The following is a 26,312-nucleotide window of genomic DNA, read 5'->3' as shown; positions in this document are numbered from 1 at the left end:
AAGATTCTTGGATGGTTTCTTGCATCCCAGGTACCAGGGTCAGGGACATCTGGGATTGAGTCCACAGTATTCTTAAGTGAGAGGAGAACAGTCAGAGGTCGTGGTCTACATCGGTACCAATGACGTGAGTAGGAGGGGTGACGGGTTCCTGCAAAGTGAGGTCAGGAAATTAGGTGCTAAGCTAAAGGACAGGACCTCCAGGGTTGTAATCTCAGGACTGCTACCCACGTCACATGCTGGTGAGGGCAGAAATAAGAAGATTATACAGTTTGGCTAAAGAGTTTGTGCAGGGGGGAGGGCTTCAGATTTTTGGATTACTGGCCCTTCATCCATGGAACGTGGACCTGCACAGAAGGGAGTGTTTGCACCTGAACTGGTGGGGGTCTAATATTCTAGTGTTGCACTGGGGCAGTGGGGGGGGAGGGGTGGTAAACTAGATTTGCAGGGGACAGGAACCTGAGCATCAGAACAGATAGTGGAATGGTTGTGGAGAAAGATGTTGTAAAGCCTACACACAAGGTCAGGAATCAAACGGTTAAGCATGGTGGGATTAATGTTCTGAGCAGCATACATTTTAATACAAGTATTGCAGAAAAGGTGGACGAGCCTAGGGCGTGGATCAGCATGTGGAATTATGACATTGAGCCATAGGCGAGACTTGGTTGCAGGAGGGGCAGGACTGACAGCTCAATGTTTTGGGATTCTGTTATCTTAGATGGTGATAGAGCAGAAGGGATTAAAGGGGGAGGTGGGGTGGCATTACAAGAAGGGAAAATGTCAAGGCTGTGCTCAGCCACGATAGACTGGAGAGCTTAGCTAGTGAGTCTTTATGGGTAGAACTGAGGAATAAGAAAGCTATGCCCATGTTAATGTGATATTACAGATCACCCAACAGTCCGCAGGATTTAGAAGAGCAAATTTGTAAAGAGATCGCAGACTGTTGCAAGAAACAAGGTTATGACAGTTGGTGATTTTAACTTTCCACATATTGACTGGGACTCCCGTACTGTAAAAGGGCTGGATGGGAAAAAACTTGTCATGTGTATTCAGGAAAGTTTCCTTAATCAGTACATAGAAATCCCAACTAGTGAGAGCGATACTAAATCACTTCATAGGGAATGAAACCATGCAGGTGACATGTTTGTATATGGGAACACTTTTCATCTAGTGATCATAATACTATTTGAGTTTCAATGTAATTATTATTGTGGAGACCCTGTGCAGAAGTTACGGGGGCCCTAGCAGAGATATTTAAAACATGCTTAGCCTCAGTGAGGCGCTGGAGGATTGCAGGATAGCTAATATTGTTCTGTTGTTTAAGAAAGACTCCAAGAATAAACCACGAAATTATAGGCTGGTGATCCTGACATCAGTAGTGGGAAAGTTATTAGAAGGTATTCTAAGGACCGGATATACAGTGCCTAAAAAAGTATTCACCCCTTGGAAGCTTTCATGTTTTACTGTTTTACAACACAAGTCACAGTGGATTTAATTTGGCTTTTTTTGACACTGATCAACAGAAAAAGACTCCTTCGTGTCAAAATAAAAACAGATCTCTAAAAAGTGATCTAAATTAATTGCAAATATAAAACATGAAATAATTGATTGCTTAAGTATTTATCTCCTTTTATATAACACCGAATCATTACTGGTGCAGCCAATTGGCTTTAGAAGTCACATAGAAATAAAATGGCGATCGCTAGTGTACAGTCAAGGTGTTTCAATTGATAGCAAAAATACATCTGTATCTGGAAGGTCCAACTGCTGACAAGTCAGTATCCTGGCAAAAACTACTCCATGGAGCCAAAATAACACCCCAAACAACTCCATAAACAGATTATTGAAAAGTACAAGTCAGGAGATGAATACAAGAACATTTCCAAGTCGCTGAATATTCGGAGTACAGTTAAGTCAATCATCCAGAAATGGTAAGAATATGGCACAGCTGTAAATTTGCCTAGAACAGGCCGTCCTCAAAAACGGAGGGACTGTGCAAGAAGGGAACTAGTGTGGGAGGCCATCAAGAGACCCATAACAATTCTGGAGGAGTTACAAGCTTCAGTGGCTGAGATGGGAGAGATTGCGCATACAACAACTGTTACCTGGGTGCTTCACCAGTCGCAGCATACGAGAGAGTGGCAAAGAGAGCCACTGTTGTATGTGTGAATCATTTCATGAAATCTCCGCTGGAGTTCGCTGGAAGGCATGTGGGAGACACTGAAGTCAGCTGGAAGGTTCTATGGTCTAATGAAACCATAATTTGAGCTTTTTGGCCATCAGACTAAACATTCTGTCTGGCAAATCCGAACACTGCACATCATCAAAAACACACCATCTCTGCCGTGAAACATGGTGGTGGCTGCATCATGCTGTGGGGATGCTTCACTGCAGCAGGTCCTGGAAAACTTGTGAAGGTAGAGGGTAAAACGAATGCAGCAAAATACAGGGAAATCCTGGAGGAAAACATGATTCAGTCTGCAAGAGAACTACAACTTTGATTACTTTTCCAGCAAGACAACGACTCCAAGTATAAAGCCAAAGCTACACAGGAATGACTTAAAAACAGCAAAGTTAATGTCCTGGAGTGGCCAAGTCGGAGTCCAGACCTCAATCCAACTGAGAATTTATGGCTGGACTTGAAAAGGACTGTTCACTCACATTTGCCATGCAATCTGACAGAGCTTGAGCAGTTTTGTAAAGAATAGGGGAAAAGTGCAATATCCAGATATGCAAAGTTTGTGTTTAATAATTGTAATAAATTTAGATCAATTTTTAGAAATCTGTTTTCACTTTGACACGAGTCTTTTTCTGTTGATCAGTGTCAAAAAAGCCAAATTAAATCCACTGTAACTCAATGTTGTAAAACAACAAAACATGAAAACTTCCAAGGGGGTGAATACTTTTTATAGACACTGTATTTTACTAAAGTTCATTAACCTCAGAGCAGCAGGAGGCCCAATGTTTTACAGGGAATTGAAGATACAGAACATGAATGAAAACTGACTGCTCATGATATGCTTACATACCGCTTGATGCCACTGTTAGCTGCATCGCTAAATCTCCGCACATCATCATAATCCCTGTTGAGTGGTCCAGTTGGTGCAAAGATCTATAAAGTTCAGGGAGTTTACAATTACCATGCTGGAGGAATTTTATTCAGTGATATTCCTTTATAACAGAACTGCTCAAAGATAGCATTCATTATCTAATTGGTTCCTTTGTTCCTGGCAACATTCCAACGAATCTTTCCTGCACTCTATTAGGTCTGAGTATGATAACCAAAAATGAATATAGGACTCCAGCTGAGTTTTATAGAAACTTAGGTTTAGTACAATTTCCCCATTTTGCACTCTGCCTTCAATTTTCCATCTTCAACAATGTAAAAGTATCTCCAAGGATGTTTCTGAACTAAAACCAAAACAATTATTTTATGTACCTCACGTTTAACCTTCCTACCAAAATGAGACAATTCACACTTGTATCACAGTTATAAACTCGGCTTATTTATTCACATCAAATTACCACAAACTCATGTCCAATCCCAAACAGATTCATGGAGTCAGTAATACAGCACAGAAACGAGGCCTTCGGCCCAACTCATCCACACCCAACCCAATGCCCGTCTAAGCTAGTCCCATTTGCCAGCATTGGGGCTCATATCCCTCTAAATCCTTCCTGTCCCTGTACCTGTTCAAATGCCTTTTAAATGTTCTTATATCTGCCTAACCACTTCCTTTGGCAACTCTATATACTCCATCCTCTCAAGAATCTGATCCTCAGATTCCTTTTAAAACTTTCCCTTCTCACCTTTTCCCTCTTGATTTTGATTCCCTTTTCCTGAAATTAAAACTACAGCAGTAGTTTGATAGCAGTTCCCAAAGATTGCAGTGCATACACTTAATCTAATGAAAAACTGGCTACCATAATTTTTAGCTTTGTCCATCTTCAGTTTCATATCCTTATTGTTGCAAGTCCTCTCAATTTGCATAGAAGCAAACATTCTGTCCCTTTACATCCATAGTGACTTAAATATCTCCCCCTCCAAAGTGAATCAGAATCAGCTTTATTATCAACTTGTACGTCATGAAATCTGTTATAGAAACATAGAAAACCTACAGCACAATACAGGCCCTTCAGCCCACAAAGCTGTGCCAAACACGTCCTTACCTTAGAACTACCTAGGCTTACCCATAGCCCTCTATTTTTCTAAGCACTATGTATCCATCCAGGAGTCCCTTAAAAGACCCTATCGTATCCGTCTCCACTATCGCAGCTAGCAGACCATTCCACGCACTCACCACGCTCTGCGTAAAAAACGTACCCCTGACATCTCCTCTGTACCTACTTCCAAGCACTTTAAAACTATGCCCTCTCTTGCTAGCAGTTTCAGCCCTGGGAAAAAGCCTCTGACTGTCCACACGATCAATGCCTCTCATTATCTTGTATACCTCTCTCAGATCACCTCTCATCCTCCGACGCTCCAAGGAGAAAAGGCCAAGTTCACTCAACCTATTCTCATAAGGCATGCTCCCCAATCCAGGCAACATCCTTGTAAATCTCCTCTGCAACCTTTCTATGGTTTCCACATCCTTCCTGTAGTGAGGCGACCAGAATTGAGCATATTACTCCAAGTGGGGTCTGATCAGGGTCCTATATAGCTGTAACTTTACCTCTTGGCTCTTAAACTCAATCCCCCATGATTGATGAAGGCCAATGCACCGTATGTCTTCTTAACCACAGGGTCAACCCGCGTAGCAGCTTTGAGTGTCTTATGGACTCAGACCCCAAGATCCCTCTGATCCTCCACACTGCCAAGAGTCTTGCCATTAATGCTATATTCTGCCATTATCTTTGACCTACCAAAATGAACCACCTCACACTTATCTGGGTTGACCTCCATCTGCCAGTTCTCAGCTCAGTTTTGCATCCTATCAATGTCCCGCTGTAACCCCTGACAGCCCTCCACACTATCCACAACACCCCAACCTTTGTGTCATCAGAAAATTTACTAACTCATCCCTCCACTTCCTCATCCAGGATATTTATAAAAATCACAAAGAGTAGGGGTCCCAGAACAGATCCCTGAGGCACACCACTGAATCACCGACCTCCACGTCTACAACCACTCTTTGCCTTTTGTGGGCAAGCCAGTTCTGGATCCATAAAGCAATGCCCCCTTAGATTTTATGTCTCCTTACTTTCTCAATAAGCCTTGCGTGGGGTACCTTATCTAATGCCAGCTCATCATCTCTGACTGTCTTAGCAAACCCTAGCTTTGTCAAGAAGTGAAACAATTCTGATCTTCCAGTTCGTTGGTCAAGCTGAATGATTTCACAATCTCTACTCTTACTTCCTTTTGTAAGCGAAGGTACATCTCACATAGATCGGGCAACTTTTCTATTTTGAGTGCTACTAAAGTACTGGTTTAGAGGCATCTGTCAGCATTTTTTGTGTAAAAATTGATTGCCACATTTCCTGTGTTAGAACTGCGGGAGTAATTTCATAGCTGTTTGGAGCTGGTGCTTTGCTTTTCAGTTTTTGAAACGTTTTTAAGCTTATCTACATCTCCTCTTGTATTACAAATATCTGAACAGTTAAAGGAAGCTCAAGTTTTGAGTCCCCTTAAGTTATTCATCTATATTACATACTAGTCACTGTTTTAGGATTTTTTTTCCACTTTTGCATTTGACATTGTTCTCTGAAATATATATTTTTCACAAACATCTATTTCTATTTTATTCTCAATACCTTCAGTCATCCAGAAAATTCATGGTTTAACCTGCTTTCTTCTGTACACCCGGGAAGGTACCGTGTATCTAAGTCTCATTGTTTGACCAGCAACATAGCTGAACCAGATGCCCATGTACAATATTAAAACAATCCCTCTTTCAAGTAGCTACTCTAACATCGAATAGAACTTTTCCATAACCATTCCAAACATATTCCAATCACTGAAACACTTATTATAAGCACTCCATTCCCCAAAATCAAATCAGCACCACTGTCATTTCCAAATGAACAGGAAATATGCCAAAGAGTATACTTTAGGAGTGCCTCTATTTTAATATTATTTTCTCATGTAAATTTTGCAAAATTTTATTGTGTACACTTTTTATTGAAGTTTGATGCTATCAGTAATTAATAATGCAGTTTCATTCCAACCCACCCAATGGTTATGTTGTGTGATTCCCCTTCCGTGTAGACCTAGCACCTCATTTAAGTAGTAATAGATACCAAACTTCCCACAGAGCCACTAGAAGACATATAACATCAGGTGCTCCATTAAGAAACAGCTTGCAGTTTTTGAACTAAAAGATGAAAAGGGGAAGAGTCTAGGACCTGAGGGCTCAACCATAGAATATAAGGACATCCCTTTACAGCAGAGATGAGGAGGAGTTTCTTTAACCAGAGGATGGTGAATCTGTGGAAATCATTGCTGCAGAGGGCTGAAGTGGCAAAGTTATTGGGTATATTTAAAATGGAGGTTGGTAGGTTCTTGATTAGTGAGGGCGTCAAAGGTGATAGCAAGGTGGCCCAAGTTTTAAATGTTCATTTTTATTGTCCAAGTATGCATGTCCAATACAACTCTGATATTTGTCTACTCCAGGTAGCTATTACAAAGAGAAAGACAATGGGTGTTGATGAAAGAAAATACATCAACCCCCCCACCACAAAATAGGAACAAAACTTATAACCCTGCAATCCCTCCTCCTCGCAGCAAAAAACAGCAATAACAATCCCTGACCCTCTCACTCGCAGAAAAAAACAGCAATTTATTAACCCCCTTACTCGCAGAAAAGAACAGTGATGTAGCACCAAACCCCCAAGCTTCCCGCCTTTCACACAAAAAATTAAAACTGAAGCAAGCCAACATACAATCTACTAATCACATAGGAACATAGAAAATAGGTGCAGGAGTAGGCCATTCGGCCCTTCGAGCCTGCACCACCATTCAGTATGATCATGGCTGATCATCCAACTCAGAACCCTGTACCAGCCTTCCCTCCATACTCCCTGATCCCTTTAGCCACAAGGGCCATATCTAACTCCCTCTTAAATATAGCCAATGAACTGGCCTCAACTGTTTCCTGTGGCAGAGAATTCCACAGATTCACCACTCTCTGTGTGAAGAAGTTTTTCCTAATCTCGGTCCTAAAAGGCTTCCCCTTTATCCCCAAACTGTGACCTCTTGTTCTGGACTTCCCCAACATCGGGAACAATCTTCCTGCATCTAGCCTGTCCAATCCCTTTAGGATTTTATGATAAATCTTAAAATATCAGAAACATCATTTTGAGCAGCCACACAAACTCAGCCCTTCCATAGAAAGAGCAATTACCGATCTGCCTGCTGACCATCTCCATTGGGAGCCATTGCTGACCCTCACTGCATTCACCTCAATGCTTAAATCTTCCTCGCCGCTTCGAGATGGAATCGCTTATGACCCAGCAGGTCTTTTTCCCCAGTCAGCTTGTGCCCTCAGTCCTTTTTCTCCTGCTCCACCCCCGCCCATGTCTAATCTCCACAAGGCAGCTCCTCCAAACACAGCAGAGCGCTGGATCCTTTCTCTGAGTTCCAAACTCTACATTACAGGCTCCAGCAGATCCCATAACACAAGCCAAAACTAAAAGATCAAGTAGAAGGCATCAAGAAAATGAAATAATTGGAGAGGTTTTCTATCCGGAAGGTGTCCCCTGAGGAAAGGAGGTTGGGAGGGGAAAATAAGTCAGCCATGAGCAAATGGTGAAGCAGACTAATTCTGCTCCAATGTCTTATGGAGAAGGAAAACAAGCAAGCTCTGTATACAGAACACAATAATAATAGTGGGTGAACTTAACCACATTTGAGTTATGGAACATATTAGCACAAGTCTACAGTTTGTATCTTCATGCAGGAGGTCTAATTATCTGCAACTGTACAGAAAGAAAATATTGCTACACCCTTAATATACTCACCAATCTAGACCCCGGAAGACCAACATCATGGACCAACACCACTTCCTGTTCCACTGAAGCATCGATCTGGAAGACAGAATTTAGTCACATTAAAGCATTATTATTGTCACATGTACCAAGATAGTGAAAATCTTGCTTGCAAACTATTCATACAGATTAAATCATTACTCAGAGCAGAGGCAGAACAATGTGTAACAGCTACAGAAAAGGTGCAAGATCATAATGTGTAGATTGTGAGATCAAGAATTCAACTTATTGCCCTCAGGAACCATTTAATAGTCATAACAGCCGAGTATAAACTGTCCTTAAGCCTGGTGATATGAGCTTTCAGACTTTTGTATCTTCTGCCTGATGGGAGAGAGGACAAGACAGAATGTCCAGATGGGTGAGGTTCTTGAATATGCCAGCTACTTTACTGAGGCAGAGAGAAGTAGAGTGACATTAAGCTGGGTGCCAACAGCCGAAGAAGAGGAGGAGGAGGAGGAGTAGAGGGACATAACAAGCCTTTGATTCAAAAAGTTAACAGCAGTTGAACTTTACACCTACATTGAGAAAGTTGCTGAATTTCTCATTAACCTCGTGACACTCAGCAGGAGGTCTGCTGAAATACTGAATTAAAACCTGAGCTGTACCAGACCCAATACAAAAGGCCGACAGTTTCCTGCTATGCCAATTACCCCATCCTGAGTCCAAGAAGACAGCAAGCTCACTTACCCCAACCATTAGGCACCCCTGCCTTCAACTTTCAAATGATCCCCAACCTTTCAACACAGGCATATTTTATAAAGCTATGGGCGTTGGCTAATCTAACACATGCCAAGACACTTTTTGTTTACTTTTCAACACCCAGCCTGACTTAAACTCAAATACAGAGATGACCTGTCAATTTCTGGTTAAGGAGTCAAGCTTTAATTAGGCTGGCATTTGAATCTATGGTCATCATTCATTAGTTGATAAATAGGGGCCGTAGACAATTCTGATTTGATGGAGAATGGACGTGAAAGCACAGAGGAACATTTGGAGAAATTTCTGAAACGCCCGTTCGGTGCTGTCATTGCTGTGTGGTTGGGAATCTTTCGGAGGGTAGGCCTCAAAATCCCCGGCCTTGCTAGCTTTTAGCGACCAAGAAGGAGATTGAATTGTTCGGACAGAGATGGGACTCAGTACTCGGTGTCGGAGAGCTGATCAGAGCTCGAAGTTTTCGGATGACTCAGAGTCAGATTGTGGTCGGCATGGCAGGGAGAGTTTTTCTTCCTTCTCCCGTCTGCGTGAGATGTGGAACATCTGGGAAACTTTGAACTTTACTGTGCTCACAGACTTCTTCATCAAGTTATGGTATTGTTGCACTGTTTGTAACTATATGTCATAACTACGTGGTTTTGTCAGTTTTTCCAGTCTTGGTTTGTCCTGTATTTTGTGATATCACACTGGAGGAAATAATGTATCATTTCTTAATGCATGCATTACTAAATGACAACAAAAGAGGACTGTGTCTTCTACATAATCAATGATTTGGTCAACTGCAAGTAATTGGGAAATTGAGATAGTCCCTTCTTCCCATTATTCCTTAAATTGACCTTTCACTTAAGAAGAAATTAACATACCAGCATGAACATGCAAAAGACATACTAAAACATCTGGTCATGACTGAAGGACCTGTGAGGGAGTAGTTCTAGTCACTGTACTACAAAACAGCTTCTAGCTTCTCTTATTCCCACAAAAACAATCATTCCTTGACCACTGATATTTACCATTCGCAACCAACCTTATTTATATTCATTCTGATAAATCATCAGTTTTAATGGATTTGAAATCTAACTCACCTCCCAAACTCCAGCCTCTTGCTCTAAATCTTATGCAATCTATGCTCATACAATGCTAGCCTCATGTATCACATTTCAGTCATCCATTGTTAGCAGGCATTAGTCAGTCCAAAACCTAGAATTCACTCCCAAACTAATTTCTTTTCATACATAAAAGAGAGGCCTTATGGCTAATATTATCATGAAGCTTGGTCTTAGCTTGCTCAAGTTTAAGTACATACCTACAAGTTTGTGCTCCTTCCTCTACCCCCTCTTTCTTATGCTATTTCTTCCCCTTTCCACTCCAGTCCTGATGCTGGGCTGCAGCCCCAAATATCAACTGTTTATTCCCCGAGGCTGCCTGACCTGCTGAGTTCCTCCAGCATTTACAGAATCTCTTGTATTTATGGTTAAATCAACCATTTAGTACAGATGAAAATTTATGTACCTTTCTCCTTCAATGTCCATTCCACTGTAAGAACTGCACAAGTAAAACCTTCATCTGATAAGATAGGTCTAAATGTAAAGCCACACACACAAAATGCTGAAGGAACTCAGCAGGCCAGGGAGCATCTATAGAAAAGAGTAAACAGTTGACCTTCCTGGCCAAGACCCTTCATCGAGACTGGAAAGGAAAGAGAGAAATCAGAGCAAGGAGGTGGGGTAGGGGAGAAAGTAGTACAACGTGGAACGTGAAAGAGTTGATTGATGAAAGAGGTAAAGGGTTGGGGGGGGGCGGGAACCTGATAGGAGAGGGTAGAAGACCACGGAGGAAAGAAAAGTGGGAGAAGCACCAGAGGGAGGTGATGGGCAGGAAAGGAGATAAAGTGAGAGGGATGGGAGAATGGGCAGGGGCGCATTACCGGAAGTTCGAGAAATCGATATTCATACTATCAGGTTGGAGGCTGCCCAGACAGAATATAAGGTGTGCTCCCCCAGCCTGAGGGTGGCCTCATCACGGCAGTAAACGAGCCCAAGGTCTGGCGTGTTGGAATAGGAAGTAGAATTGAAATGTGTGTCCACCAGGAGATCCCGCTTTTTCTAGTGGACGAAACATAGGTGCTTGGCGAATCAGTCTCCGAACCTATGTTGGGTCTCACCGATATACAGGAGGCCACACCAAGAGCACCAGATGCAGTAGATGACCCCAAAAGACTCAATTATTTCCTTATCTGGAGGGACTGCCTGAGGCTCTGAATGGTAGGGAGGGAGGTGGTGTGGGGGCAGGTATAGCTCTTGTTCCACTTGCAAGGATAAGTACCAGGAGACAGATCGGCGCGGAGGGACAAATGGACAAGGGAGTCGCGTAGGGAGAGATCCCCGTGGAAAGCAGAAAGTGGGAAAGATATGCTTGGTGGTGGTATCCCATTGGAGATGGTGGAAGCTACTTAGAATTATATGCTGGATGCAGAGGCTGGTAGTTTGGTAGGTGAGGACAAGGTGAACCCATTCCTGATGGGGGTGCAGGTAGACTTGTGTGAAATAGAAGAGATGCGGGTGAGGGCAGCACTGATGGTGAAGCAAGGAATGCCTCTTTCTTTGAAGAACACCTGTTTAGTTCTGGAATGAATAGACTCATCCTGAGAACAGATGCAGCTGAGATGAAGAAACTGAGAGAAGGGGATGGCATTTTTTTAATACAAGTGACAGGGTGAGAAGTAGTATAGTCCAGGTAGCTGTGGGAATCAGTGGGTTTATAAAAGGTTTCAGGAGATAAATTATCTCCAGCGATAGTGAGATCAAGAAAGAGGAGGGATACATCAGAAATAGACCAGGTAAATGTAAAGCGCTCTGCAGAGTCCATTACAGATGGTCTAACGCCAGATATTTTTTTAAAAAATTAACCCTAGAGCACTTTTGTCTGTAATCAGAAATAGTTACACTGACTTCAGCTCAGTCCTTTATTATAACCGCTGAAGTATCAGTAGAAAATAATTTAAGGCATGTATTAAGCATACTCACAGACTTATACTGGTTAAGTGCAGTCTTCAAACAAAGCAAATCTCCACAAAGTTTATCAATGGTATTTGTTACTAAGACAACACCATCAAATTGCCACCTGTTCAGAGAAAAAAAACATCTATGGTCATTTGCACTTAGTATAAATAATGGTAATTTTAATTTGAGAATTTTCTCAACACCTAGTAAGCTGGACTTGTAGTTGCCGTGCAGGGCAAATATCACACAAGCACCAATCAGTTACTCAAATGAACTTTCACAAGTTAGATGGCAAAAGCTGTACCACATTAAAGTCCAAGCAGCAAGTATAACAACTTCTTTCAGAAAACAATGACAGAAACATGAACTATGAAACATTTCTCCAATGATAGAAACATGAACCATTTACCCACTACTCCAATTAGTAACTGACACCAATCCCGAGATGTTTCCTATAGGGGGGGATGTCTAGGACCAGAGGGCATAGACTTAGAATACAAGGACGTTCCTTTTGAACAAAGATGAGAAAGAATTTCTTTAGGCAGAGGGTGGCGAATCTGTGGAATTCTTTGCCACAGATGGCAGTGGAGGCCAAGTCATTGAGTATGTTTAGAAATAGCTGTTGGAGCAAGAAGGCTGCGAGTGAACAGCTGATTTTTGGAGCCAAGGCAGTTTTTACTACTCGGGGTAAAAGAGAGGCAAGACTGCACAGGCGTGTGACGTCAGCCAATAGAGCACAAAAGGTTTAAAAGGCAAAGAATCTTCAACGGTTTTTGATTCCGAGCAAGAAGGCTGTGAGTGAATGGCTGATTTTTCGGAGCCAAGACAGTTTTTACCACTTGGGGTAAAAGACAGGCAAGACTGCACAGGCGCGTGACATCAGCCAGTAGAGAGCGAAAGGTTTAAAAAGACCGCCGTATCCAGCGGGCAGCAGAGTGATAGGGCTTTGGCTCAACAGGCTTAGGCAGTAACGAGACGAGGCGAGGTAGGTTTACCAGTGTTACTTGCAGAAAGGAGGAAGTATGTGTGTGAGGCCAGTTATCTGTGCTCGGTGTCAGATGTGGGAAGTCCTGGAGTCTCCCAGCCTCCCGGACGGCTATATCTGCAACAGGTGTGTCGAGCTGCAGCTCCTAAGGGACCGAGTTAGGGAACTGGAGATGCAGCTCAATGACCTTCACCTGGTCAGGGAGAGTGAGGAGGTGATAGAAGGGAGTATAGGCAGGTGGTCACACCTGGGCTACGGGAGACAGATAAATGGGTCACAGTCAGGAGGGGAAGGGGAAGACTCAAGTACTAGAGAGTACCCCTGTGGCTGTACTCCTTGACAATAAGTACTCCTTTTTGAGTATTGCTGGGGGGGGGGGGGGACAGCCTACCTGGGGGAAGCGACAGTGGCCGTGCCTCTTCAACTAATGCCTTGTGGCTCAGAAGGGTAGGGAAAGGAAGAAGAAGGCAGTAGTGATAGGGGACTCTATAGGTAGGGGGTCAGACAGGCGATTCTGTGGACACAGGAAAGAAACTAGGATTCCAAGGGGTCCTTACCGGGCTTAGGTATAACTGTGATCAGGGCTGTGTTTAGATCTCTATGGAAAGTGCCATTTCCAAAAACATAATTTAATGTTTCTAACCATACTGGTCCAAGAACATCCCACAGTGCTAGGTAAAGTTCCACAGGTATGCCAACTATACCTGGCGTACAGCCCTTATTTGTGGCTTTGACTGCTTTTAAGTAGCTCATCCAGTGTAATAGGAAAGTCCTCTAATGACAACGTAGGGAGGTCTAATCCACTAAAAAAAAATCTGAAGTCATTCTCAGAAGGAACTGAGCCACTTGTATACAGTTCTTTAAAGTAATTCTTGAATGTCTTGTTTATTTCCTCTGTTGAAGATACTACTCCAGTACTGGTACAGACCTTTTAGCTTCCTGTTGTTTGAGCGTTAGTGCTAAAAGATGGCTCGGTCTGCTGCCTTCTGCATAAACACAAAATAATCTGCTGATGCTGGGATCAAGGCAACACTTACAGTATGCTGGAGGAACTCAGCAGGTCGGGCAGCATCAGTGGAACACCTCCACTCCATCCACCACAACAGACAAGATTTCCCAGTAGCCACCCACTTCAACTCTGCTTCCCATTCAGATATGTCCACACATGGCCTCCTCTACTGCCATGATGAGGCTAAACTCAGGTTGGAGGAGCACACCTCATATACCATCTAGGTAGTCTCCAGCCCCTTGGTATGAACATAGAATTCTCCAACTTCCGGTAATTCCCTCCTCCTCCCTTCCTCTATCCCTATTTCACTCTGCCCCCTCCCCCAGCTGCCTATAACCTCCCTCATGGTTCCACCTCCTTCTTCTACCACCCATTGTTTTCCTGCCTGTGACGTTGATGTTTCCCCTCCCCCACCCCTTCGTCTTTCAAATTACTGGTCTTTCAACTGAACCTACAAGCATTCTTCCAATCCTTCCCCCTCCTTCATTCTTCAGTCCTGACGAAGGGTTCCGGCCCGAAACGTCGACTCATCGTTTCCACTGATGCTGCCCGACCTGCTGAGTTCCTCCAGCGTACTGTAAATGTTGCCTTCTGCATAATACTTATGTTTGGTTATATGGATCATATATTCTGCCCTGCTTCTTAATAAATCATTTAATTCTACTTGTTTTGTTTTGAGCTAGTTTTCTTTTGTTATGGTGTATATCCTTTTGAGATCATTCTCCAAAACCTTACATAAAATCTAATGTCATTGTATTCACCGAATTGTGGTCACGCCAACATCCGTAAATCAGTATTTAAAAAGTATTGAACACATTTAAACCATAACTAGCAGGATAAACCTGTGCAGAAATCTTTCTCAATATGCACACACGTTTGCAGTGATTTATTTCAGCATTGTTTCCCCTCTTGGGAACCATCTGCAACCGACATCCAAAGATCTGGAAGATTAACGAACCCACTGCAGCATTTAAAAATAACCTGCTCCCATCTATATGCAACCTGGTTATGCTCAGGTAACTAGACATTTATCTTGAGAGAAATTCCTGAGGGAAAGGTAATAAATGTCATAAGAATTTCAATAAGAACTTCCGGTAAGATGGCAATGCGTTCAGACGCAGCGGCCTCTCGGGGGTCAACCAAAGGTGTTTTTGTAATTTTTTTTTTAAAAAAAGACTTTTTTTTAAAAAATGATCGCAAGACAATGCTAGATGTCAAGAACTTCAAGTACTGCAAGTCTATCCCATCAGTGAGCTGCTCATTGGCGAAGGAGCTGGACTTATATGGACTATGTTACCGCCTGCTACAGAAAAGGCATCAGAGTTGGTGTGCGAAAGCAGTGAGCAGACGAACAGTGAGCGATTGTCTTGAAAGTTTCTTTTGCGATCCAAGATCCTGTTGGACATTGATGATGTAAAATGCTACAAGTCCACTTCTCTTGTTTATTGGCGGGACAGACAGCGGGGGAGTTGCATGGCCTCGACAGTAGCACAGCCTAGGCCTCCTGCATCAGGCTTGCCCATAGCAGCAGGTCAGAACTGGAGCCGCCAGAGGCGGTGTAGCGCAGCAGCCATGCTAGGTTAGGGGCTGGCCCCTCCTGTCACTGCTACCATCCAGTGCTCGATCCATGGAAGGGAAGATGCATGATCATCTGCAGACTGCTGGAAACTCCTTATTCTTGCTGACAACACCAAAATACAGGACATGTCATTCAGGGACTTGGGCTAATTTTTTTGTGTTTACTTGTTATCTGTATACTTGCAGGATGTGGCTCGTGCTTTGTATGATTGTTGGAAATGTGTTTTGCACCTTGGCCCTGGAAGGACACTTTCATTTGACTATATTCATGAAAAGTTGTATGATAATTAAACTTATTACTATTGAGCAAAAGTCAAGAGCAATATTATACTCACTGGCTGCTTTGCAATTGAGTTGTGGGGACAACTTCTGGCAGTCTGTAAGAAACAATTGAAATAAAAGTTAGCATAATGTCAAGGACCATGCTTAAGAGGACCAACAAAATCTTCAAATTTCAACCTCGCCCATGACAAAACACAAACAAGGATGAAAAGAGCAGAACAATCGACATTGCTATTACTTCATTTATTATGGTAGAGGCAGTCTAGTCATTTGAAATCAAGGTATTGTACAAAATTGGATATTTTTCTCTTGATTGTTGCTGCAACAGCACTTGGAGCAGTCGAGTATCAAAATGAAAGATTAAGTGAAATAACTTTACATACAAGGGAGTTTTTCAACTCTGCTGGAAAAAGGGAACAGCCATGGTTGCTGCATCATTCAACAAATTCAGGGGTGGTTTTTTACCACTGCACCACTTTTATTCACTAACTCCACAGCCCTTTATGTCCAAAATAGTCTTGAATGCATCCACCAACTGCCCCTACTGGCCAAGAAGAGAAGTTCAAGGTCCATTACACTCTGCACTGAATTGCCAAATCCTTATTATGGGATTAGCATTTGGCTTGAATCATCCAGCTGTGGGGGGGAAGAGAGAAAATCAACTCTGTATCTGCATCATTTTATACACTGCAACATATTCAATTTAAATTCAATAGAATTATGGTTGATCATTTATGTCAACCACACTTTTGCAGTATCCTCAGATCAATGAACTAATCGATCATTTTCTTGAACATAATCTGTAATCTCCACCACCCACATAGAGTAACAAAGTCATTGAACACCTCAGCAAAGAAACAGGTGTTTTGGTCCATCCAGTTTATGCTGAACCATTAAACTGCCATGTCCCTTCAGCCTGCACCCGGACCATAAAACCCCTCCCATCTATGTACCTATCCAAATATCTCTTTGATGTTGAATTTGATCCTGGATCCACCACTTGCCCTGAAGGCTCATTCCACACTCAGCACGCCAAGTGAAGTGCCCCTTCATGATACCATTTCACCTTTCACCCTTAAGCCACGATCTCTAGTTGTCAAACCCAAAGTCAGTGGTGGGTCTCATCAGCAAGAATTATGAGTCAGCATACAGAGAGGAGGTGCAGCAGCTAACAGATTGGTGCAGAGCCAACAAACTATCTCTGAATGTCAACAAAACAAAAGAGATGGTTGTTGACTTCAGAACACGGAGTGACCACTTTCCGCTGAACATCCATGACTCCTCCATAGAGATCGTTAAGAGCACCAAATTTCTTGGTGTTCACCTGGCAGAGAATCTCACCTGGTCCCTCAACACCAGCTCCATAGCAAAGAAAGCCCAGCAGTGTCTCTACTTTCTGCGAAGGCTGAGAAAATTCCATCTCCCACCCCCATCCTCACCACATTCTAGAGGTTATATTGAGAGCATCCTGAGCAGCTGCATCACGGTCTGGTTTGGAAATTGCACCATCTTGGATTACAAGACCCTGCAGTGGATAGTGAGGTCAGTTGAGAAGATCATCGGGGTCTCTCTTCCCACCATCACAGACATTTACACCACACGCTGCATCCGCAAAGCAAACAGCATTATGAAGGACCCCACGCACCCCTCATATAAACTCTTCTCCCTCCTGGCATCTGGCAAAAGACACCGAAGCATTCAGGCTCTCACGACCAGACTATATAACAGTTTCTTCCCCCAAGCCATCAGACTCCTCAATACCCAGAGTCTGGCTTGACACCAACCTACTATACCCTCTACTGCGCCTACTGTCTTGTTTATTATTTATTGTAGTGCCTGCACTGTTTTGTGCACTTTATGCAGTCCTGGATAGGTCTGTAGTCTAGTGTAGTTTTTGTGTTTTTTTCTTACGTAGTTCAGAGTAGTTTTTGTACTGTTTCATGTAGCACCATGGTCCTGGAAAATGTTGTCTCATTTTTACTATGTTCTGTACCAGCAGTTATGGTTGAAATGACAATAAAAAGTGACTTGACTTGAAAAGCTTACTTGTAATTACCTATATATACACAAACACACACACCTCAATTTTGTATAACTATCAAATATCCCCTCAATCTTCTATATTTTAGGGGAATAAAGTCCCAACCTCTTATTTATTGAGATACAGTGCAGAATATGCCCTGTCACTTCAAGCCGTGCCGCACAGCAATCCCCCAATTTAATCGTAACCTAATCACAGGACAAATTACAATGACCAATTAACCTACTAACCAGTACGTCTTTGGACTGTTGCAGGAAACTGGAGCATCCGGAGGAAACCCATGCAGTCACGGGAGAACGTACAAATTCTTTAGGGGCAGCAGAGAGAATTGAAACAAGGTCGCCTAAAGCATTGTGTAAACAACTATGCTAACCTACTCAAGCTTTCCCTGCAACTCAGGTCTTTGCGTCCCGGCAACTTTGTAAATTTTCTTTGCGCTCTTTCATCCTTATTTATACGTTCCCTGTAAGCAGGTGACCAAAACTGGAGAAAATATTCCAAATTAGGCCTTACCAAAGTCTTATTTATCCACCCTAATTTGACTCAAAAGCAAACACCTTCTACTGGAATCTCTATAGGGTCCATGACCCTGCTGCTGCATTCCCTTACATCTATAGACTGTGTCCATCTCCTGAGTCATTACAGATGCAAAGCATCCGTTTATGATCTCCTCCATCTCTTTTGGCTCCACATATAAGATTACCACTTTGATCTTCTAGTGGGCCAACTTTATCCCTTGCTATCTTTTTGCTCTTAATATATCTAAGCCCTTAAGATTCTTCTTCACCTTGTCAGCTATAGCAATCTCATGTATTCCTTTAGCCCTTCTGATTTTCTTAAGTGTTCTGTTGTATTTCTTATACTCTCCAACTACTTCATTTGTTCCTACCTTCCTATACCTGCTTTTCTTAACCAGTGCCTCAATATCTCTCAAAAACCAAGGTTCCCTAAACCTGTTATCCTTACCTTTTATTCTGGCATGAACATAGAAACTAAGTACTCCGAAAATATCATTTTTGTTGGCCACCCACTTACCAAGTAATCCTTTGCCAGAAAATGACCTGTCAAAATCCACACTTGTCAGACCGTTTCTGATACCATCAAAATCAGCCTTTCTCCAATTTAGAACCTCAACCTGAGGACCAGACCTATCCTTTTCCATCATTACCTTGAAACTAATGGCACTATGATCTCTAGATGCAAAGTGTTCCCTTGCACAAACTTCTGTCTCCTGCCCTGTCTCATTCCCTCATTGGAGATCTAGTATTGCACTCGCTCTCACTGGGAATTCTATGTATTAATTAAGAAAGCTTTCTTGAACACATTTGACAAACTCTTTCCCACTGAACCCTTTTACAGTATGGGGGCCCCAGTCAATGTGGAAAATTAAAATCACCTAATATCACAACCGTCTGTTTCTTGCAACAATCTGCAATCTCTCTACAAATCGAAACTCTGCAAACTGTTGGATGATCTATAGTATAATCCCTTTAACGTGATCGTACCTTTCTTATTCCTCACTTCTATCCACGTAGCTTCAATGGATGAGCTCTCCAGTGTGTCATGATGAGCAATGCCATGATATTTTTCCTGTCTAACAATGCTGCCCACCCACCCCTTTTAATCCCTCCAGCTCTATCTTATTTAAAACAATAGAACCTTGGAACATTGAGCTGCCAGTCCTGCCCCTCCTGCAATCAAGTCTCACTAATGGCTACAGTGTTTAATTTCATGCTCTAAGCACATCCACCTTTCCTACAATACTCCTTGCATTGAAATGAACACAATTCAGCGCATTCGCCTCATCTTGTTTGACCTTTCGATTCTTGACTTGGTGTGTAGGCTTAAGAACATCTTCATCCACAAACACTCTACTATCTGTTTGGTGCTCTGGTTCCCATACCACTGTAACTTTAGTTTAAACAACCCCAACCCCACCCTATGCCACACCAAGAAGCCTTCCTGATATAATATTTGTCTCACTCCAGAACAAGTGCAAACTGTCCCTTTTATACAGGTCCCACCTTCCCTGGAAGAGAGCCCAGTGATCCAAAACCTGAAGCACTCCCTCCTGTACTAACTGCTTAAACACACGTTAAACTGTATGATTTTCCTGTTTCTGGTCGCATTAACACACGGCATGGGTAGCTATCCTAATATAACTTAACACCCATCTCCCTGAACTCACTTTGCAGGACCTCATCACCCATCCTACCCACGTGATCGGTACTGGCATGAACCATGACCTCTGGCTGATCATCCTCCTACTTAAGAACGCTGTGGACTTGATCCAAGGAGTCCCTGACTTTGGCACCCAGGAGGTAAGAAGCCATCTGAGAATCACATTTGTGTCTGCAGAGTCTCTTCTCTCTCCCCCAACCCCCCTTCTGAGCCCTAGAACCAGCCTCAATGCCATAGACCTGACTGCTGTGGCTTTCCTCTGATAGATCATTCCACCCAACAGTATTCAAAGTGGTATACTTGTTGTTGAGTGGTACAGCCACAGGAGTACTCTGCCTAACTCTTTCCTCCCTCCTGACAGTCACAGTTACTGGTGATGTGTAGCTTGGGTGTAACTACCTTCCTGTATACTCTGTTTATTAAACTCTCAGCCTCCTGGATGAGCCAGAGTTCATCAGTTCCAGTTCAAACTCCTTAACATGGTCTGCTGGAAGCTGCAGCTGGATGTACTTCTTGTAGATGTAGTCTTCAGGGACACACGAGGTCTTCCTGCCTTCCCACAAGAGGAGCATTTCAGTATCCTGTCTGGCATCCCCACTGTTCTAAATGTGCAATAAGAAAGAATAAATAATGAAAAAAAATTTACCTACGACCTATGCCTCTTTTCAGGGAAGCCTCGATGAACCAAAGCCTCAACTGTCCACGCACAATAGCCGCTCCACTTAAACCTAGCTTTTTTTCTATTGAACGATGCTGTGCTTAATTATGAATAATTCAATGTCTCCTGAGGACTGTGGTGTGCAAAATGTGTAGACTGTCCTTGCTCACTTCTTTTAATCACACACACACACAAAGAATGCTGGAGAAACTCAACAGATCAGGTAGCATCGAGGTTGGAAAATAGTGAATGTTTTGGGCTGAGATGTTTCATCAGGTCTAGAAGGGTTAGAATGAGAAACTGCAAGAGGTAGCTGCTAAGGTGACATCCTCATACAGTTCTCTTTCTTTATTATTGCACAGGTAGAGCACTGAAAATGCTGGAGCTGTTACTTTGAGAGGGGTTGATGTCAAGTCAAAGGGTTGCTTCTTGCCCAATTGTGACCTTTGGTGAATGCCAGGACTCAGTGAGGAGCACAAGCAACAATATGGTAAGATGAAGATAGGTTTGTATATTTTTGTCTCTCTTTTCCCTCAAAGCTTTATACTTGTAGCAAGGGAGCTCAGCCCTGTGTCATGCTCCTTTTGGACTATCTGGGAACTCAGGGAGGCTGCCACATTCCATGGGCAGGAAGTGTCCAGCTGCTGCATCTGGCAGGCTACATGACTGCCCATGGTTGTGCATGGTTCACCTTGCAGCATCCGTGATGCTGAGAGCATTGTGGATAATAAATGTTAAGTGAGTTGGCCACACCACAGGGAAACATAGGAATAGGTGACCAACAGGCAGAGCGGTAGCAGGAAGTTAGTGCAGGAGACTCCTGAGCTGATATCCAACCCCAAAACACATACACACAACTTTGGATACTGTTGGGAGAGATGGCTCATCAGGAGAAGGCAGTAGTCAAGATCATGGCACCACAGGAGGGCAGGAAACCAAGTGGCAGAGCTATCATGATAGGAGATTCTATGGTAAGGAGAATAGCAGTTTCTACGACCACAAATAGGACTCCCATTTGGTGTGCTACCTCCCAGGTGTAAGAATCAGGGATTTCTCAGAGCAGCTGCAGGGAATTGTGGAAGGAGAGAGTGATGGCCAGTTATCATTGCACATGTATATACCAACAATTTAGGAAAAAGTGGGAGGAGGTTTTGCCACTAGGGTTCCTAGAGATAAGTTAAGTCAGTGGTCCCCAACCACCAGGCCGCAAAGCATGTGCTACCGGGCAGTGAGGAAACGATATGATTTGGCGATATAAGTCAGCTGCACCTTTCCTCATTCCCTGTCACGCCCACTGTTGGAACTTGAATGTACGCGAGGTCATTACCCACGCATCATCCATGTCAGCGTGGGAAGAAGATCAACTCCTCGAACTTGTAAATGATGGTGGGCTGAAAAGTATGTTTGACATAATATCTCTGCCGGCATTCTGGATCAAAGTCAAGGCTGAATATCCTGAGATAGCCACGAAAGCACTGAAAATGTTGCTTCCATTTCCAACATATCTCTGCGAAGTGGAGTTTTCTGCAATGAATGCAACGAAAACTAAATTGCGAAATAGACTGGACATAAGGAACCCCCTTCGAGTATCGCTGTCTCCCATCACCCCTCGATGGCACCATCTTGTTGCAGGGAAACAAGCCCAGGGCTCCCAATGATTCAGCAATATTGGTGTGTTGCAATGATTTTATATGTTGATATGGGGAAAATATGCGCTGGGTGTTTAATATTAAATTCATTAGATAAACCCTTTTAGAAATACCACTTATAAGTGACTTAGTTGACTTATCACCTATATTCTGGTCATGATTAACATCCCCCCCACAACCGGTCAGCCGGTCCGCAAGAATATTGTCAATATCAAACCGGTCCGTGGTGCAAAAAAGGTTGGGGACCCCTGAAATAAGTAGAACTCCAATGTAATAACCCAGCGGTCCCCAACCACCGGGCCGGGGACCGGTACCGGGCCGTCAAGCACGTGCTACAGGGCCGCCAGGAAACGATACGAGTCAGCTGCATCTTTCCTCATTCCCTGTCACGCATTGTTGAACCTGAACAGAGGGTTGCCAAATGTCCTGTATTAGCCGGGACATCCCGTATATTGGGCTAAATTGGTTTGTCCCATACGGGACCGCCCTTGTCCCGTATTCCCCCCACTAAGGTAGAGCGTTCCTATGAAACCTTTAGTGCTGAAATAGCATAAAGCACAGAAGCAATTACCATTAATTTATATGGGAAAAATTTTTGAGCGTTCCCAGACCCAAAAAAAAACTTACCAAATAACACATAAAACCTAAAATAACACTAACATATAGTAAAAGCAGGAATGATATGATAAATACATAGTCTATATAAAGTAGAAATAATGTATGTACAGTATAGTTGGGAAGATTAAGCCAAAACCGATTTGGTCATAGTCATTTACCCCAACTTTCCTGGGGTAAACACAAGTGTCCCGGAATTTGACTGCTACTTTTGTCCCCTATTTGGGAGTGAGAAAGTTGGCAACCCTAACTGTAAAAGACATGTTGAGGTGAGTTTAACCCTACTTGAACAACCCCCCCCCCCCGCACCCCCGGGTCAGCCGGTCCACAAGAATATTGTCAATATTAAACCAGTCTGCAGTGCAAAAAAGGTTGGGGACCCCTGTTAAATAATCTCAGGATTGCTAACTCTGTCACATGTTAGTCAGAATAGGAATTGCAACATAGTTATGATGAATATGTGACTCAACTAGTGGTGCAGGAAGGGAAGGTTTCATGAACAGAACCTCACCTCGTTCTTTATTTCTATTTTTGCAACACACACACACACACACACACACACACACACAGTAGTTCATGCTTTTTCTATTATTTATTGCATGTTCTGCTGCCACAAAGACAACAAATTTCAAGACATATGCTGGTGATACTAAACCTGATTCTGAAGCATTGGAACTGGTTCCAGGGAGGTGGGACCAGTTCAAACTGAACAGTCTGCACCTGGGCAGGACAGGGATCGGTATCCCCAGGGGGATTGTTTGCTAGTGCTGTTGGGAGGGCTTAAAATAATACAGCAGGGGGATGGGAAGTCAAGAAGAAAGAAGGGAAAACTGAAAACACCAGAACAAGAATGTTATAAAAGAGAAAAGCCACAGGGGACTACAGAAAAATCAAATGCAAAAGACACAGGTCACTGGATTCTAAAAGGACAAACAGCATAAGGGCACTATCTAAATGCCTCTGATATTTGATACAAGGTCAGTGAATTTGTGGGATAAATCAGTACAAAGGGATAGGCAGGAAGGTAAGGGAGGCAGAATAGCACTCTTTCAAGCATTCTGCAAGAGAGCAGAATGCTCGAGTCTATCTGGGTAGAAGATTAGGAATAATAAGGGAGGGGTGGGGGAGAAATCACTAGTAGGAGTATAGTAGCACAGGCAATAAACCAAGATATACCAAATGTATTTAAGAATGAAATGGCAGTTGTCATAGGGGATGAGCACAGATTAGGTGCCATCTTAGATCTGGGTCCTGTGTAATGAGACAAATAAAATTAAATGATTTTGCAGTTAGAAATCCTCTTGGAAAGAGTAATCACAATATGATTGAATTGCTCAAAAAAATGGAAGGTGCCATCTACTAAAACCAGAGATTAATATCTAAACTAGGGAGACTAGAACAGGATGAGGGAGGAACTGGCTAGCGTAGAGTGGACTATCAGGTGGGACAGTTGAGGAACAGTGGAAGACTTTCGGTCAGGCTATCACCATGCTCAGTAAAAGTATAGAGAGCCAGCCTTGCACAACTAAGGAATAAAAGAAGCCATCAAGCTAAAAGCTCATGTCTACAAAGTTGCCAAGAGCAGCTGGTAACTGGAAGATCGGGAAAACCTTAAAAACCAAAGAACCACTAAGTAAGCAACAATGGAAAAGAGATTATGGAAGTAAACTAGCACGAATCTTAAAACAGTGATTTTTTTATATAATTGTGTAAGGTGGTGATGAATGTAGGTCCCTTTATGATTACATCGGATTCACTGTCTGCATAGCCCTCAAATGAAAAGGAGATTTTAAGCCCTATCCAATATAGATTGCATGAGTACCCTCATGATAGGGAGGGTTTACTGTATCAACCTACTCTTCAAAGACCAGCTTACTTCCCTATTTAGTCTCCGCAGCGAAGTCTAGCTGCCAATAGTGGTGAGTTCCCCCCACCCCGCACCAAGGAGGAGACATTTCCAGCTAAGTAGTTTAAACACAGTATTTTATCTTTAATGATACCTGTTTAAATTTAGACAAATCTGATGAATTCTGATTTAAAAATGATCTCTGAATTACAAAAAGTTTTATAAGCTACAAAGGATTTCAAAGCACAGGTACGATTCTTACGAACCAAAATAACCTACCAAAGAGCTGCAAGTGAACAAACCAAAGAATATAGAATGAATTCTAATTCTTCTTTGTCACCCTGTCTGTCATTCGCTTTGTCATTCCTAACAACCCCCAATGCTTTCTAACATTTATATTGTTTTGCTATTAGTTGATATTGTATGTAATGTTTTTCAGATACCTTTGCTTGTACAAAGAAATTCATACAAATGGTCTAAAGTCTTCTGGGGACAGAAATCTCAGACGCCCAAACTTAATGCTGTGAAAGCTGACTCTGAGAACACAAATAATCCAACTACTGGTTGACCATATCCATGTTTATTTAATGTGCTAAGGGACAAAATTAGTCTGGTCTGCAAGCTTTCTTGAACTTCACCACAATCATGCAAATACACGGGGTGATTGATAAGTTCGTGGCCTAAGGTAGGAGTCCATTTTAGAAAACCTAGCACATTTATTTTTCTACATAGTCCGCTCCTACATGTACACACTTAGTCCAGCAGTCGTGGAGCATACGGATACCTTCTTTGTAGAAGTGGTCTACAACAGGGGTGATTGATAAATTTGTGGCCTAAGGTGGAAGGAGATGAGTTATTAACCTCAAATTTTCTGCATTATCACTCAGAGTTGAACTGCACGTGCATGTAACGAGAGCATCTTGGACCTCCAGGTGGTCCACAGCAGGGGTGATTGATAAGTTCGTGGCCTAAGGTCGGAGATAAGTTATACAGCTCTCATTATATGCATGTGTAGTTCAACTCTGAGTGAAAATGCAGAAAGTTTGAAGTTTCTCCTCATCTATCATTTATATTGTATCATTTCTTAATGCATGTATTACTAAATGACCTCTCTTTCAAGCCACGAACTTATCAATCACCCCTGCTGTGGACCAGTTCTGGAGGTCCAAGACGCCAACTTCTACAAAGAAGGGATTCGTATGCTCCGTGACCGCTGGACTAAATACGTGAACGTAGGAAAAGTAAATGTGCTAGGTTTTCTAAAATTGACGCCGTTTACCTTAGGCCACGAACTTATCAATCACCCCTCGTAACTTGGCCCAGTGTTGTTTGATTTGATGCAGGACAATTATCATTTAATCTTCATCGATTAAACTTGGGCCTACTAGACCTCACTGTTTACTTATTTACAAGTTGAGCAAGGAATATTGTTCAGAAGTTAACTATCACAAGCAACACCAACACTTTGCAAAGATCATGTTGTTGAGTCAGAAAGCTAAGATTAGCAATTACCCTCTTGGGCCTGGAAAGTTAATATCCATTACACCCTGGGAGATGAGAAGGTACATATGCTCATAAGTACAATGAAAAGCCTGCTTTGCATAGTGTTTATACAAATCAAATTATTACACAGCGCGTTGAGCTAATAAGGCCTTGAGCCTGGTGGTAGTGTGCTTTCAGGCTTTTCTATCTTCTGCCTGATGGAAGAGGGAAGAAGAGAGAAATCTCCAGGGTAGCTTGGGTCTTTGACAATCATCATCATAGTTTGTCACAGC

At 42.7% G+C, this 26,312-nt stretch overlaps 1 protein-coding gene across 1 annotated transcript in view; it reads right to left on the bottom strand.

Moving 5' to 3' along the window:
• The window catches only part of LOC140201766 (putative aminopeptidase W07G4.4), a 73,844-nt gene that overhangs the window by 30,100 nt on the left and 17,432 nt on the right, over window positions 1-26,312 (bottom strand). The window contains exons 2-5 of the mRNA XM_072266396.1: window positions 15,601-15,642; window positions 11,718-11,814; window positions 7,954-8,019; window positions 3,027-3,109 (exon numbers count right to left, since the gene is read on the bottom strand). Of these exons, the coding sequence (XP_072122497.1) occupies window positions 3,027-3,109; window positions 7,954-8,019; window positions 11,718-11,814; window positions 15,601-15,642 (288 nt within the window). The remainder of the gene's footprint in view (window positions 1-3,026; window positions 3,110-7,953; window positions 8,020-11,717; window positions 11,815-15,600; window positions 15,643-26,312) is intronic.

Source organism: Mobula birostris, chromosome 8 (assembly GCF_030028105.1).
Source record: "Mobula birostris isolate sMobBir1 chromosome 8, sMobBir1.hap1, whole genome shotgun sequence".
In the NCBI taxonomy this organism is placed as follows: Eukaryota; Metazoa; Chordata; class Chondrichthyes; order Myliobatiformes; family Myliobatidae; genus Mobula; species Mobula birostris.
This window is presented reverse-complemented; position numbering and strand designations above follow the sequence as displayed.